Source organism: Engystomops pustulosus, chromosome 4 (genome assembly GCF_040894005.1).
Source record: "Engystomops pustulosus chromosome 4, aEngPut4.maternal, whole genome shotgun sequence".
NCBI classification, from domain to species: domain Eukaryota; kingdom Metazoa; phylum Chordata; class Amphibia; order Anura; family Leptodactylidae; genus Engystomops; species Engystomops pustulosus.
In genome coordinates, this window is record NC_092414.1 from 214,037,031 (window position 1) to 214,052,790 (window position 15,760).

The 15,760-nt window shown below is 47.1% G+C and overlaps 1 protein-coding gene and 3 non-coding genes across 5 annotated transcripts; all 4 read right to left on the reverse strand.

Annotated features, from left to right (window-relative positions):
* Positions 1 to 2,019: 2,019 nt before the first annotated feature.
* On the reverse strand, positions 2,020 to 5,243 carry SNAPC2 (small nuclear RNA activating complex polypeptide 2). 2 transcript variants are annotated; one of them, XM_072144654.1, is made up of 6 exons: positions 5,157 to 5,243; positions 4,563 to 4,755; positions 3,488 to 3,607; positions 3,036 to 3,104; positions 2,485 to 2,749; positions 2,020 to 2,401 (listed from the first exon to the last, which is right to left on the reverse strand). In XM_072144654.1, exons 1-6 carry the CDS (start codon positions 5,177 to 5,179, stop codon positions 2,145 to 2,147), a joined length of 927 nt encoding a protein of 308 aa, XP_072000755.1. In that variant the 5' UTR covers positions 5,180 to 5,243; the 3' UTR covers positions 2,020 to 2,144. The 2 variants fall into 2 exon arrangements, with proteins under 2 accessions (XP_072000755.1, XP_072000756.1); XM_072144655.1 differs by lacking the exon at positions 5,157 to 5,243 and adding an exon at positions 4,942 to 5,150.
* A 186-nt stretch (positions 5,244 to 5,429) lies between these two features.
* TRNAL-AAG (transfer RNA leucine (anticodon AAG)) lies at positions 5,430 to 5,511 on the reverse strand. The gene has a single exon. It is a non-coding gene; the product is annotated as a tRNA-Leu (tRNA).
* Positions 5,512 to 5,843: 332 nt separating this feature from the next.
* TRNAW-CCA (transfer RNA tryptophan (anticodon CCA)) lies at positions 5,844 to 5,915 on the reverse strand. The gene has a single exon. It is a non-coding gene; the product is annotated as a tRNA-Trp (tRNA).
* A 6,349-nt stretch (positions 5,916 to 12,264) lies between these two features.
* TRNAW-CCA (transfer RNA tryptophan (anticodon CCA)) lies at positions 12,265 to 12,336 on the reverse strand. The gene has a single exon. It is a non-coding gene; the product is annotated as a tRNA-Trp (tRNA).
* Positions 12,337 to 15,760: the final 3,424 nt, after the last annotated feature.

Below are 15,760 nucleotides of genomic sequence, written 5' to 3' on the forward strand. Positions count from 1 at the left end.
CATGCTTGGTACTGCAGCCGTATTCAGTGTAATGTAACTGGACCATGTGACTGACTGATGTGATATCTCAGGCCTGGAAAGCAGCTACCTAGAAGGCTCCCTTAAAGGGGAGGTTTGCTGACTATTATAGCAGCACTCCTGTCCATAATGCAGCTTAGTCCATTAACCCCTTAAGGACGGAGGGTTTTTCGGCTCATTTCTCGCTCTCCACCTTCAAAAATCCATAACTTTTTCATTTTTATGTGTACAGACCTGTGTGAGGGCTTATTTTGTGCGTAACAAATTTTACTTTCCCGTAATGTTATTTATTTTAACATGCCGTGTACTGCGAAGCTGAAAAAAAATTCCAAATGTGGAAAAATTAAAAAAAAAACAGCTTGTACGTCACGTTCTTGTGGGCTCAGTTTTTACGACTTTGACTGTGCGCTCCAAATAACACCTCAGCTTTATGCTTTGGTTCGGTGATACCAAATTTATATAGGTTTTATTGTGTTTTAATACATTTTCAAAAATTAAAGGAATGTGTACAAAAAAGAAAAAAAATTTTTTGCCATCTTCTGACGCTAATAACTTTTTCATACTTTGGCGCACGGAGATGTGGGAGGGGTCATTTTTTGCTAAATGAGCCGACGTTTTCATTGCTACCATTTTGAGGTCTGTGCGACATTTTGATAATTTTTTATTACATTTTTTTATGTGATGTAAAAAGGTGTAAAAGTCGCATTTCGGACATTTGGGCGCCATTTCCCGTCTCGGAGGTCACCGCCGGCCGTAACCGTTTTTATATTTTGATAGATCGGGCATTTTGGGACGCGGCGATACCTAATATGTTTGTGATTTTTACTGTTTATTATGTTTTATATCAGTTCTAGGGAAAGGGGGGTGATTAGAATTTTTAATATTTTATTAATTTTTTTTATTTTTTAAACTTTTTTTTTTCTTTTTTTTCCCACTATTTCTTAGACCATCTCGGGTACATTAACCCTAGATGGTGAGATCGCTCCTACCATATACTGCAATACTTCTGTATAATACTTCTGTATTGCAATATATGGCATTTTTGCAGCTCATTCATTACAATGAGCCACTGGCTCATTGTAACGAATCTGCAGATGCCAGATAGCTTCGGGTCAAACGAAGACCCGCGGCTACCATGGCAACCGATCGCCGCCCCCCCGATGACGTTTGGGGGAGCGATGATCGTAACAAAGATGGAGGCGCCCACGCGCCGCCGTCGACTTTGCCGGTGGCAATGAAAGGGTTAATAGCCGCGATCGGTGCAAGCACTGACCGCGGTTATTAGCGGTGGGGGTTTGCTGTAATATGCAACAACCCCCACCCTTGTATGAAGAGGACTCAGCCCGTGAGCCCTCTTCATACATCCCTTATACCTCTGCGCCCTAGAGCTACGGCGCAGAGCGTTAAGGGGTTAATAGAGCTCAGCTGCAGTTCCAGACACAACCAATTGCCAGGTGTGGCGCTGTTTGTTTGTTTCGTTTTTTTTTTTTTTTTTTACCCTTAAAGGGGTATTTTTAAATTCTGGACAATCCCTTTAAGCACCTAGCAGCAGGATAGATTCTGCATCTGAATAGATCCAATGAGTTGAGCCTATTTAGCAGCTTCAAGCCCCTTAGACCATGTCACCAGATATCTGCTATGGCATCTAAGGGGTTATCTCCGAGCATCAGAGGCGTCTGTCCTATGGCACATGACTCGGTGGCTGATCCGGTACATGTACCCCAGTGGGCGTTTACTTGGCTACCCACCTCCAGGAACAGCGCCACATTCGACCATGGCCAGTCCTGGTATTGCAGCTCAGCTGTATAGAGATGAATGGAGCTAGGCTGCAATACCACACACCACCCATGGTCAGGTGTGGCGCTGTTTTTCAACCTTCATACTACCCCTTTAATTTAGAGGAGAGTTTCTGAAGACCCAGGACTGGCCCCAGCCCTCTCTGTAAGTGTGCCCCTAGTGGTCAAATTCTGTAATATCCATAAATAACAATACAAAGACAGATTTTAAAGTTGAAAATTTTATATTATCTGTAAATAAACCATAAAAAACACATATATACATCTCAGTACACAAGCCCCAGCATGCCCTTGTAGTAGCAGGTAGGGGGCAGTAGAGAGGGATACACATCACAGAGGTGATTCCCGCTCTTCTTTTTGCCTCAATAGTTCCAAGGGCATCATGAAAGGGTTAAGGGGGCAGAATCCCAGCTCTCTCCAGTTCGGGGGCTGGCCTTCGCTTGGTGGCTCCGCCTCCTCATCCTCATCCTCGGCCTCTGTGGTCAGGAAGGAGTAGATCTCATATAGATATAAGCCGATCTGAGGAGATTCCAGATGCTGGAACTCGTCCGGGACACAACGGAGGAGATGAAGGACCACGGCAGACTCTACACAGAGAAAAAGGGGTTAAAACACAGAAGCCCCGCCCATATGAATAATATGGAGTAACTTTATAATTACTACTACTTACCAAAATCGGAGAGATTTGGAAGTTCCTCTCCCCTCACAGCCTTCGAAAGATATTTATAAATGTTCTCAAAGTCTAAGCTGTTCCATCCATTGTCAGGTTTACTTGCAGCTGACTCCTCCCCCGAAGAGCTAAGCTCCTCCTCTGAGGATCCCTTATGAAGGTTTTTTCCATCCGGAGAAGACATTTGGGGAGATATTGCTGGCGGTTCCTTACAGGGAATGGAGTGACGGAGAGTTACGGGCTCCGTGGCGGCTATAGTCAGCATCTACAGACAGAGAAGGGATCTGAAATAAGAAAACGGGGCCCGAAAACCGGTAGTTGACTCCCCCCACCAATATCTGTGACCATGTCCCCCCCCTCTCTGTGCACCCTCAGCACCTCCACCATTGACAAGTTTTATTGCAAGTCAATTCTGATAAATATGGAGTCACTTGCAAAAGTTTTAGCGCCCCCCAGTGTTGCGGAATGGAAGGGCGTGGGGGAAGTAAATCCAAAAAGCAAGAAAAATTAATTTGCAATAAAGATTCATTAAAATATATAAAAATAATCACCTGTGAAAAAGCTGCCGTCATGGCTTCTTCTGTATTGACGCAAACTCGGCTCGCCAGGTCTGTCCACAGCTATCCAGGGGAGAAAGGGTCGAAATATCAGATGCAAACACATCATAAGAGTCATTTTCAATAGCTCTGCTTGCTGTCTGTGAATGGGAAAAGCTTAGTCAGCTGGGGGTTTGGCAGATCTCCAGCTAGGCCCGATGGTTTTGCTGCAGTGTTTCAGTGCGGATTATATATTACAACTTTCTAGGATCCTCGGGGGCGGATCTTTCCGTACAGCCCACCCATGCAGTACAGCAGTAACACTGATACCCTACAGAGCATATCCCAGGACGGCTTCTAGAGCAGGGAAAACCAGCCTCTACTGTGAATAACAGGAGCCCAAAGAGAACTCATCAATAGTCACTGACAACTCAATCAGTGGGCGGAGCTATAACAAGTCCACTTACCTCAATGGGCGCTGGATCCTGAGTATCATGGATTTTCTTCCGTCGAACCAACCTCCCATATTCCGTCTGCATGACTTCTCGAGCCGTGCGGCCGCATAACCAGGAGAAATAGGAAGACACCTGGAATATTACAGAAGAGTCTAATCAGAGAATATACATCTCCTAACAGCAGGAATAGTATAAAGGAGGGAGACTCCCTGCGTGTATTACCCCTGTACTGCGACATCACTGTGTGTATTATCCCTGTACTGTGACATCACTGTGTGTATTATCCCTGTACTGTGACATCACTGTGTGTATTATCCCTGTACTGTGACATCACTGTGTGTATTATCCCCTGTACTGCGACATCACTGTGTGTATTATCCCTGTACTGCGACATCACTGTGTGTATTATCCCTGTACTGTGACATCACTGTGTGTATTATCCCTGTACTGTGACATCACTGTGTGTATTATCCCCTGTACTGTGACATCACTGTGTGTATTATCCCTGCACTGTGACATCACTGTGTGTATTATCCCTGTACTGTGACATCACTGTGTGTATTATCCCTGTACTGTGACATCACTGTGTGTATTATCCCTGTACTGTGACATCACTGTGTGTATTATCCCTGTACTGTGACATCACTGTGTGTATTATGTCCCTGTACTGTGACATCACCGTGTGTATTATGTCCCTGTACTGTGACATCACCGTGTATATTATGTCCCTGTACTGTGACATCACTGTGTGTATTATCCCTGTACTGTGACATCACTGTGTGTATTATCCCTGTCCTGTGACATCACTGTGTGTATTATCCCTGTCCTGTGACATCACTGTGTGTATTATCCCTGTACTGTGACATCACTGTGTGTATTCTCCCTGCCCTGTGACATCACTGTGTGTATTATCCCTGTACTGTGACATCACTGTGTTTAATATGCCTGTACTGTGAAATCACTGTGTGTATTCTCCCTGTCCTGTGACATCACTGTGTGTATTCTCCCTGTCCTGTGACATCACTGTGTGTATTCTCCCTGTCCTGTGACATCACTGTGGTTGTAGTCCATCATTATGGCCACTTACCTCCTGGTCACTCCTCCCCTGTACTGTCAGTTTTGGGGTTCTCTCTCGGAGCTGGCGCTTTAGGCTCCTCAGCAGCTCCTGCTTCTCCCTGGTCGTCCATATTAGTCGTGTGGTGGTAGCGCGCAGGGGGTCCGGGGTGTTATATCTCCGCGGGGCCGAGCGTCTACGAGTAGGAGGCTTCATGGTGTCCGGCCTGTCATGGAGGAGCAGAGCTCAGTGTTATTACATGACCCTGTGCAGGACCCTCCACCACTGTCACGTGACCCTGTGCAGGACCCTCCAATACTGTCACATGACCACGTGCAGGACCCTCCAATACTGTCACATGACCACGTGCAGGACCCTTTGTGTTCCCTCCACTGATTGCACCAAACATTACCTGCAGCGGAGTCTTATATGCAGGAGCTTGGGAAAGCTGGGTGAGCAGGCTGTCTATCTGATCAATGATAAGTATATAAAGCAACCTGTACACCTCATTGCTCCAGACTATTGATGTCCCTTGTAGTTGTACACACACACACCCAGACCTCAGCTGCAGGAGGACTACAAGTCCCAGCGCCGCTGCTCACACAGTCACACACAAGCGCCGCTCACTCTGCGCTACGAGCAGCTGACATCCCGCGGGATTCGGCGAGATTTCATTTTCTTCTTGGTCCTTCGGGCGCGCCGTACCATGACGTCACGGGAGGGCAGAGACGCCTGAGCAACTAAGGGCGGAAGTATATAGCCCCCTGCCTTAATAAATGAGGGGAAAAACTGTGGAAATAAGTGAAGTATAGAGACATAATTAGTAAAGTGTAATAGAGATATAATAAGTGATAGAGAAAAACGTGAATAAATAAAAAATAAAGTGATAAAAAAAATTTCTGGCAGCGGTGGGATTCGAACCCACGCCCCCGAAGAGACTGGAGCCTTAATCCAGCGCCTTAGACCGCTCGGCCACGCTACCTTGTGGTGGAGGTCGGGACGTACCGTGTAGAAATCGGGGCAGGACACTAATGTTGTATGTGTGGGGGGTATGGGGGGGGGGGGGGTAATATTTTTATATAGATTTTTTAGCTTTTACTATGTACCAGTGTCAGACTATAAGTGTGTTATTATCATGGATATATTATATTTATAGCGCTCATACAAGTCCCGCACAAGTGCATCATGTGACCTCCGCTATATAATAAACTAATAATCGCGCCGATTTCTATAGGTGTCAGTACAGAAATACATCAGACACGACAAGAGAAAATCTACAATCAGTTAAACAAAAAAACACAAAAACAAAACATTTGACCCCGACGTGATTTGAACACGCAACCTTCTGATCTGGAGTCAGACGCGCTACCGTTGCGCCACGAGGTCAGCTGATGGGATCCATGTGTCCTGGGAAAGCAGCCTCTGGAGTCTTGGGAGCCGTTCACATTGGAATTAAATTTGGTCAAATTTTGTCGTCAAATTCTGCAGCGGAATCTGCATGAGCAGTAAGAGGCGCGGAGGAGAGGGCGGAATATTCCTCCATGGATTGGAATCTGCTGTGTGTGAATATGATACAAGACACCGGGGTGTATGATGCTGGTCAGTGCCCCATGTGGTGTCACCCACCATGTAAGGCCGCGGTGATTTGCCTAATTACATCACTGTTAACTGTCACGTTTACACATGCGTTTTGTAAACGTAAGTTTACAAAACGCATTGTAAACACGATGTTAGCGCACACGTTAACAACGCGTTTACACATGTGTTTTATTAACGCATGCGTTAACATTGCGTTTACATGCGTAAACAGTGATGTAATTAGGCAAATCACCTCTCATCAGCTGTTGTATATGCGTTTCAAACGCAATGAAAATGCGACCAAAACGCAACATGTGAACGCGCCCTCACGGCTTTCTAGATCTCTGCTTGCTGTCCTGCTATAGAAAGCTTCTATGGTTGCTTCCGGTGGACAGAAATGGTCACACAGGTGCACGGCTCGTTAGTATCATTAAGAGTAATCAGAGCTGTGTGATATATAACGAGCCGTGCATCGGTGCGACCATGGTCAGATTTCTCTCCACTGGAAGTAGAGGCTTTCTATAGCAGGACAGCAAGCAGAGATCTAGGAAACCGTGAGGAATTGATACAGAAAGTCTATTGGAAAATTGGATAACTTTTCATTCTACAAACAATAACAATAACTTGTTGAAATGGGAAAACTCCTTTAAATCTAATTGGAAGTCACCCCAGGTCTCCCCAAAAATACAGGGGACCCTCATCTTACTCCTCACAAGTGGCCACCAAATCCGAAGATCCTCCCTCTGGGGTCCAGGTCCGGGTCACACATGAAGATTTGTCTACAATCCATGTGAGGCCGAGGTCACAGCTCTGTTCAGATCTTGGTACAAAAAAACTTTATTGGAAGAACAGTAACGGCAGCAGGTAACAGACTGATGACCGGTGAGGGTAAGTGGTGCTGTAGGTTGGCGGAGACAGTAGAAACAGTCTAGCCTGGAGCAGTGGTGGTCTCGGCTTCCCCCGTATCAGCAGCACCAAAGGATCACTGCAGTGCGGTCAGTAGCAAATCTCAAGAGTGAGACACTAAAGCTCCACACTGCGCCCCTATAAATACCACAGTCACTTACACTATAATGGGATGTATTCCTAAATATATATTATCCACTATTCCCCACATAAAACATCCTTTATAGAGTCCCCCGAATAAATTATAGTTTGTACAGCATCCAAAATTATATATACCACACCAAGCTAATTTATATACACACCCATTTTATGTATATACAGCCCCCGTATACATACTCACAGAATAAGTGATATACAGCCCCCATATATATACTCACAGAATAAGTGATATACAGTACTCCATATAAGGCCATCCAGTTTAATTAAAATCCAGCCCCCAACATATAGATCCCCCATAGACAGTATACACAGCCACTCCACCCTCAGTAGTACCTAGTACATACAGCCCACCCCCTAGAGGTATATACACAACCTGCCCCCCAGAGGTATATGTACAGCCTACCCCCCAGAGGTATATACACAACCTGCCCCCCAGAGGTATATATACAGCCTACCCCCCAGAGGTATATACACAACCTGCCCCCCAGAGGTATATGTACAGCCTACCCCCCAGAGGTATATACACAACCTGCCCCCCAGAGGTATATACACAACCAGCCCCCCAGAGGTATATACACAACCTGCCCCCCAGAGGTATATGTACAGCCTACCCCCCAGAGGTATATACACAACCTACCCCCCAGAGGTATATGTACAGCCTACCCCCCAGAGGTATATGTACAGCCAACCCCCCAGAGGTATATACACAACCAGCCCCCCAGAGGTATATACACAACCAGCCCCCCAGAGGTATATGTACAGCCTACCCCACAGAGGTATATGTACAGCCTACCCCCCAGAGGTATATGTACAGCCTACCCCCCAGAGGTATATGTACAGCCTACCCCCCAGAGGTATATGTACAGCCTACCCCCCAGAGGTATATGTACAGCCTACCCCCCAGAGGTATATGTACAGCCTACCCTCCCAGAGGTATATACACAACCTCCCTCCAGAGGAATACACACAGCCTTCCCCCCAGAGATATATACACAGCCTGCACCCCCAGAGGTATATACACAGCCTGCACCCCCAGAGGTATGTACACAGCCTGCCCCCCCAGAGGTATATACACTGCCTGCCCCCCCAGAGGTATATACACAGCCTGCACCCCCAGAGGTATATGTACAGCCTACCCCCCAGAGGTATATACACAACCTGCCCCCCAGAGGTATGTACACAGCCTGCCCCCCCAGAGGTATGTACACAGCCTGCCCCCCCAGAGGTATATACACAGCCTGCCCCCCCAGAGGTATATACACAGCCTGCCCCCCCAGAGGTATATACACAACCTGCACCCCCAGAGGTATATACACAACCTGCCGCCCGGAGGTATATACACAACCTGCCCCCTAGAGGTATGTACAGAGCCTGCCCCCCAGAGATATATACACAACCTGCCGCCCAGAGATATATACACAGCCTACCCCCAGAGATATATACACAACCTGCCGCCCCAGAGGTAAATACACAACCTGCCGCCCGGAGGTAAATACACAACCTGCCGTCCGGAGGTATGTACAAAGACTCCCCCAGAAATAAAAATAATAAATCAGTAACTTACCTCTGGTTACACTGCTGCGCAACCACAAAAGTAGGGGTGGGGTCAAAACATATGTACATACTGTATATATCCACATCTGAAAAATGAGAAAAAGGCCGATGTGATGGAAATATACAAATCTTTATTAAATCTCAAAAATACAATTAAAATCAATTTAAAAAATAGCGAAGAAACACAAAGATCCCTCTGGGTCCAGCTAATGAAAAAAAAATCTATATATATAACTCTCTACTATGGTAATGGAAACGATAGTACTGCATAAAGTAATAATAATATGATAATGCTGTAATAATCCAAGTGACTACATTACCAAAGAGGTCGGCTGGAGGACCGGGAGATCAGGAATGCCCAGCCGCTGCCGTCTCCTCTTCTCCCGCAGAATGCTGTGTGCATGGCACAGGCGGTGTGACATCATCACAATCCGCCCGGGTCCTCCAGAGCAACAGAATGGCGCAGCCAAACAGGCCTGAGCCGCTCTGTATATTAATCGCGTCTGCATTCCTAAAAAAAACAGACACAATTCATTTCATGGTGGTTGATTTGGTTGGAAATGGGCGCCTGAATCACCCATATTTCATTTACCCAGGTTGCCGCTCCCATCAGGGCTCGGTCATCTGCCGCCTGAGGTGAGATTCTCATCCTGCCTCATGGCAGATGAAGCGCTTACCTGGCCCGTACCTGGGCATATGGGAGGGGTTAGCGATTCTCACTCTTCTCCATAGGAAGCCGAGCGGCTGCTCCGCTTAGCTCTATCATGGTGCAGTGACACATTGTTTGATCACCACATCGCGACTGGGTGCCATACACCTCTATGGAGGGCGTAATACGGCTGTAAAATAGCGGTGATACAGCTTTTTTCATGTGTATGGGGTCTTAGAAAAAGACCCAGAACTCCTGACAGCGCATATATATATATATATATAGGTTTTGGTCTGTATAGACACTCTGGGGAGCCAAACAATGAGCAGCCCGCTAAGCCTCAGGAAAATACTAAAAGTTTAAATAATAATGTAAACAACAGAAATAACCCTTGGGTTACCTACAGGGATACATACATATAATGTGGAGGTGGTGTGGTGCCAGGCAACCTGACGAGGGGACGTGGTGCTAATCCTGAGTGCTAACAATAAGACCCTAAATCCCTGAGTTGCGGAACTATTGGGGTAATCAGTCCCACAAGATCCCAGGGGCAAGTACTGGCCCAATCCAGGACATCACACAAGTCTTTCCATTATACTTGGTCTGTCTGCAGTTGCCTCATCTGGTTTTGGCTGACAATAACTGAAGATATTGCAACGGCAATGGCACCTAGGACACCAAGAAGAGAGTGGAAGCAACGAGGAAGAGAGTGGAAGCAACGAGGAAGCAGCTGCAGGGAGCGCAGATAGGTGAGTATTTTTTGTGCTGTGACTACCTATCTACTGGGGGAAATGTGCATTGCCAACCTATCTATTGCGGGCATGTGCAGTGGCTACCTATCTACTGAGGGGCATGTGTTGGACTACCTATCTACTGAGGGGCATGTGTTGGACTACCTATCTACTGAGGGGCATGTGTTGGACTACCTATCTACTGGGGGAGCATGTGTAGAGTCTACCTATCTACTGGGAGGTATGTGCATTGCCAACCTATCTACTCAGGGGCACATGCAAGAGCTACATATCTCGTGGGGACATGTGCATTGCCAAACTATCTATTGGGTGCATGTGCAGGAGCTACATATCTAGTGGGGGTATGTGCAGTGTCTACCTATCTGCTAGGGGCCTGTGCAGTGGCTACCAATCTACTGGGGGAGCATGTGCAGTGGCTACCTATCTGCTGGGGGGTATGTGCAGTGGCTACCTATCTACTGGGGGGCATGTGCAGTGGCTACCTATCTGCTGGGGGCCTCTGTTGTGACTAGCTATATACTGGGGAGTATGTGCAATGGCTACCTATCTACTGGGGGGCATGTGCTGTGGATACCTATATACTGGGGGCATGTGCTGTGACTACCTATGTACTGGGGGCGTGTGTTGTGGCTAGCTATATACGGGGGGCATGTGCAGTGGCTTCCTATATACTGGGGTCCTCTGTTGTGACTAGCTATATACTGGGGAGTATTTGCAATGGCTACCTATCTACTGGGGGGCATGCGCTGTGGCTACCAGTCTACTGGGGGGCATGTGCTGTGACTACCTATCTACTTAGGGCATGTGCTGTGACTATTTTTGTACTGGGAGGCATGTATTGTTCTACCTATCTACTGGGGGCATGTGTAGGAGCTACCTATCTAATGAAGAGGAGTTTGCTATAGCTTCCTATCTACTGGGGGAGGGGGGAATGTGCTGTGACTACCTATCTACTGGGGGGCATGTACTGTGATTACCTATCTAAGGGGGGCAGGTGCTGTTGCTACTGATCAACTGAGACCATTTGCTCTTACTGCCGATGTACTGGGTTGCAAGTCCTGAGATACCTGTGTACTGGGGGGCATGTACTGTGACTACCAATGTACTGGGGGAATGTGTTGGGCTACCTATCTGCTGGGGGCATGTGCTGGGCTACCCATCTATCGGGGCATGTGCTGGGCTACCTATCTATCAGGAGCATGTGCTGGGCTACCTATATACTGGGGGCATGTGCTGGGCTACCTATCTATCGGGAGCATGTGCTGGGCTACCTATATACTGGGGGCATGTGCTGGGCTAACTATCTATCGGGAGCATGTGCTGGGCTACCTATATACTGGGGGCATGTGCTGGGCTAACTATCTATCGGGAGCATGTGCTGGGCTACCTATATACTGGGGGCATGTGCTGGGCTACCTATCTATCGGGAGCATGTGCTGTGGCTACCTATCTGCTGGGGGCATGTGCTGGGCTACCTATATACTGGGGGCATGTGCTGGGCTACCTATCTATCGGGAGCATGTGCTGGGCTACCTATATAGTGGGGGCATGTGCTGGGCTAACTATCTATCGGGAGCATGTGTTGGGCTACCTATATACTGGGGGCATGTGCTGGGCTACCTATCTATCGGGAGCATGTGCTGGGCTACCTATATACTGGGGGCATGTGCTGGGCTACCTATCTATCGGGAGCATGTGCTGGGCTACCTATATACTGGGGGCATGTGCTGGGCTACCTATCGGGAGCATGTGCTGGGCTACCTATCTATCGGGAGCATGTGCTGGGCTAACTATCTATCGTGAGCATGTGCTGGGCTACCTATCTACTGGGGGCATGGTGTATTGTTAATGCATTTTGTGCTTTATGTTATATGAACACACCTGTAATTCATGCGTTGTCGGCGCTGTAATAGTATAAATAGGAGAATTAATTTATGAATCATTACTATGCGATGTGGCCTAATAGTATAAGATGGGGACTAAAGTAACGGGGAATAATCTTCTCATTTGGGGGCCCGAAATTCCTAATGGAGGCCCTGAGGAGGACTATAGGACAGAATTCCTAACTCCATAAATATCTGTTTAAAGGTTTTGCACATGGAAGAGTTTGATATAAGTCAAAAGAAAAAAAAAATCTTGACCCCGACGTGATTTGAACACGCAACCTTCTGATCTGGAGTCAGACGCGCTACCGTTGCGCCACGAGGTCAGCTGACAAGTTACGTAGGAGGCTGAGCAGCAGCCGCTGGAGTCTTGGTAGCAGTTCACACTCGGCTTCTGTTCCCCGTTAGGATCACATCTGTGTTCAATCTGTGGTGAAAACAAAATGGAGAAAAGTACAAGTGATAATTTTGTGGACAATACATTCACACGGATTAAATGACAAAAAGTTCCACAAAGTTTGACCCAATTTCTCCCCCATAGGTGGTGGGGACAGGTGTACGGGCGCACGGCTGGGCATGGAACAGAAGGAGGCGCCATTCACAGCAGATTTGCATTGTCACATTGTACAGGCTATAAATAATGGGGACGTGTGGGGGCTTATCATGAGAACCACTTTTTTTTTAACATACATCATTTGGGGGGGGGGGTCAATAGCTAATTGATGAGATTTTATTAACTCTTTCTTGGTGAGGATAAGAAACTCATTAATTCTGTTTTAGGGTTTTTAGCTTTTTCTTTGTAGGTCGTTCACTGTGCCATAAATATGATATGTTATCTTTATTCTAGGGGTCACCATTTATAAAGCTTTTTTATGGTTGCCTTGTTTTGCAGAATATAGAACTAATTTGTTCAGAGTGGTTACCTAGTACTACTGGGGGGGGGTATGTGCTGTGGATACCTATATACTGGGGGCATGTGCTGTGACTACCTATGTACTGGGGGGCATGTGTTGTTGCTAGCTATATACTGGGGGCATGTGCTGTGGCTAGCTATATACTGGGGGCATGTGCTTTGGCTAGCTATACACTGGGGCATGTGTTGTGGATACCTATATACTGGGGGCATGTGCTCTAGATACCTATATACTGGGGGCATGTGCTGTGACTACCTATGTACTGGGGGCATGTGTTGTGGCTAGCTATATACTGGGGGGCATGTGCTGTGACTACCTATATACTGGGGGGCATGTGTTGTTGCTAGCTATATACTGGGGGCATGTGCTGTGGCTAGCTATATACTGGGGGCATGTGCTTTGGCTAGCTATACACTGGGGCATGTGTTGTGGATACCTATATACTGGGGGCATGTGCTCTAGATACCTATATACTGGGGGCATGTGCTGTGACTACCTATGTACTGGGGGGCAGTGGCGTACCGACCGCGGTCGCAGCGGTCGGTACGCCACTGGCAGTCGGGCAGGGGCCTCCGTCCGTCCGGACAGGAAGCTCCTGCCCGTCACTGTATAGTGCTCGATGTGGCCGGTTGAGCACTATTACTGGAGCGATGTGGTCGGAAAACCACCCCGGCGCACATCGCTCCATGAACTAGGATGCGCGGCCGCGTGATGACGTCATCACGCTGCCGCCCACCCCTTCCTGTCTGGCCGCGGGCTGAAGAACGAAGATGCGGGACCTGCTGCCCCAGTTGTAAAAGGGGCTTATTGTATATAATAATTAACCCCTTAACGACTTGGCCTTTTTTAGTTTTTTCACTTCCATTTTTCACTCACCAACTTCAAAAATCTATAACTTTTTTATTTTTCCACATAAAGAGCTGTGTTATGGCTTATTTTCTGCGTAACAAATTGCACTTCATAGTGACGGTATTGAATATTCCATGCCGTGTACTGGGAAGCGGGAAAAAATTCCAAATGCAGTGAAAATGGTGAAAAACCACATTTGTGACGTTTTCTTGTGGGCTTGGATATTACAGCTTTCACTCTGCGTCCCAAATGACAGGTCTACTTTATTCTTTGGGTCGGTACGATCACGTGGATACCAATTTTGTATAGGTTTTATAATGTTTTCATACATTTAAAAAAATTAAAACCTCCTGTACAAATTTTTTTTTTTTATTTTGCCATCTTCTGGGGCCAATAACTTTTTCATACTTTGGTGTACGGAGCTGTGGATAGTGTCATTTTTTGCGAATTTTGATGGCGTTTTCATTACTATAATTTCTGGGACTGTGCGACCTTTTGATCACTTTTTATTAATTTTTTTATATTTTTCAAAATGGCAAAAAAATGCCATTTTCGACTTTGGACGCTATTTTCCGTTACGGGGTTAAACGTAGTGAAAAAACATTATCATATTTTGATAGATCGAACATTTTCGGAAGCGGCGATACCTAATGTGTTTATGATTTTTACTGTTTATTTATTTTTATATCAGTTCTAGGGAAAGGGGTGATTTGAATTTTTAGGTTTTTTTATTATAATTTTTTTTTTGAAACTTTTTTTTATTTTTACTTTTACTATTTTTCAGACTCCCTAGGTTACTCTAACCCTAGGTTGTCTGATCGATCCTATCATATACTGCCATACTACAGTATGGCAGTATATGTGGATTTTACTCCCCATGCATTACAATGTGCAATTAGCACATTGTAATGCATGGGTTAAAACAAAGTAGCCTCGGGTATTCGGAACACCCGAGGTTACCATGGCGACGGATCGCCGCTCCCCGTGACGTCATCGGGGAGCAGCGATCCACGACAAGATGGCGGCGCCCATGCGGCGGCGATCGAGGTGAAAACACCGATCGCGGGTGTTACCGGTAAGCCTTTGCTGCAATATGCAGCAAAGACTTACCGGCTATGGAGAGGGCTCGGCCCGCTCGGGAAGGGGTTAAATAATTAATTGTGGGGGGCAGAATATGTAATCACTGAAATGTCGGTTAGCAGAAAGGGTTTTGAGGGTTTTTTTTAGGTATCTACTGGGGGGGGCATGTGCTGTGACTACCTATCTACTGGGGGGGCATGTGCTGTGGCTACCTATCTACTGGGGGGGCATGTGCTGTGGCTACCTATCTACTGGGGGGGCATGTGCTGTGACTACCTATCTACTGGGGGGGCATGTGCTGTGACTACCTATCTACTGGGGGGGCATGTGCTGTGACTACCTATCTACTGGGGGGGCATGTGCTGTGACTACCTATCTACTGGGGGGGCATGTGCTGTGACTACCTATCTACTGGGGGACATGTGCTGTGACTACCTATCTACTGGGGGGGCATGTGCTGTGACTACCTATCTACTGGGGGGGGGGGGGGGCATGTGCTGTGATTCCCTATCTACTAGGGGGCATGTGCTGTGGCTACATATCTACTGGGGGGTATGTGCTGTGACTACCTATCTACTGGGAGGCATGTGCTGTGGCTAGCTATGTGCTGTGGCTACCTATCTACTAGGGCGCATGTGCTGTGGCTACATATCTACTGGGGGGCATGTGCTGTGACTACCTATCTACTGGGGGGCATGTGCTGTGACTACCTATCTACTGGGGGGCATGTGCTGTGACTACCTATCTACTGGGGGGCATGTGCTGTGGCTACCGATGTACTGGGGGCATGTGCTGGGCTACCTATCTACCTGGGGCATGTGCTGGGCTAACTATCTACTGGCCATCTGCCGGGCACCAGAGTCACATAGGGTGCACCAGAGCCATCTACCGGGCACCAGAGTCAGAT

Bases quoted from the DNA above. Each gene is read 5' to 3' on its own strand.
- SNAPC2 (XM_072144654.1), bottom strand. From the start codon at position 5,179: ATGTCAGCTGCTCGTAGCGCAGA. The intron at 2,750-3,035 runs GTGATTATTTTT...CTCTGTCTGTAG, and splicing joins TGACGGCAGCTTTTTCACAG to ATGCTGACTATAGCCGCCAC. The intron at 2,402-2,484 runs GTAAGTAGTAGT...TTCTCTGTGTAG, and splicing joins TCCAAATCTCTCCGATTTTG to AGTCTGCCGTGGTCCTTCAT.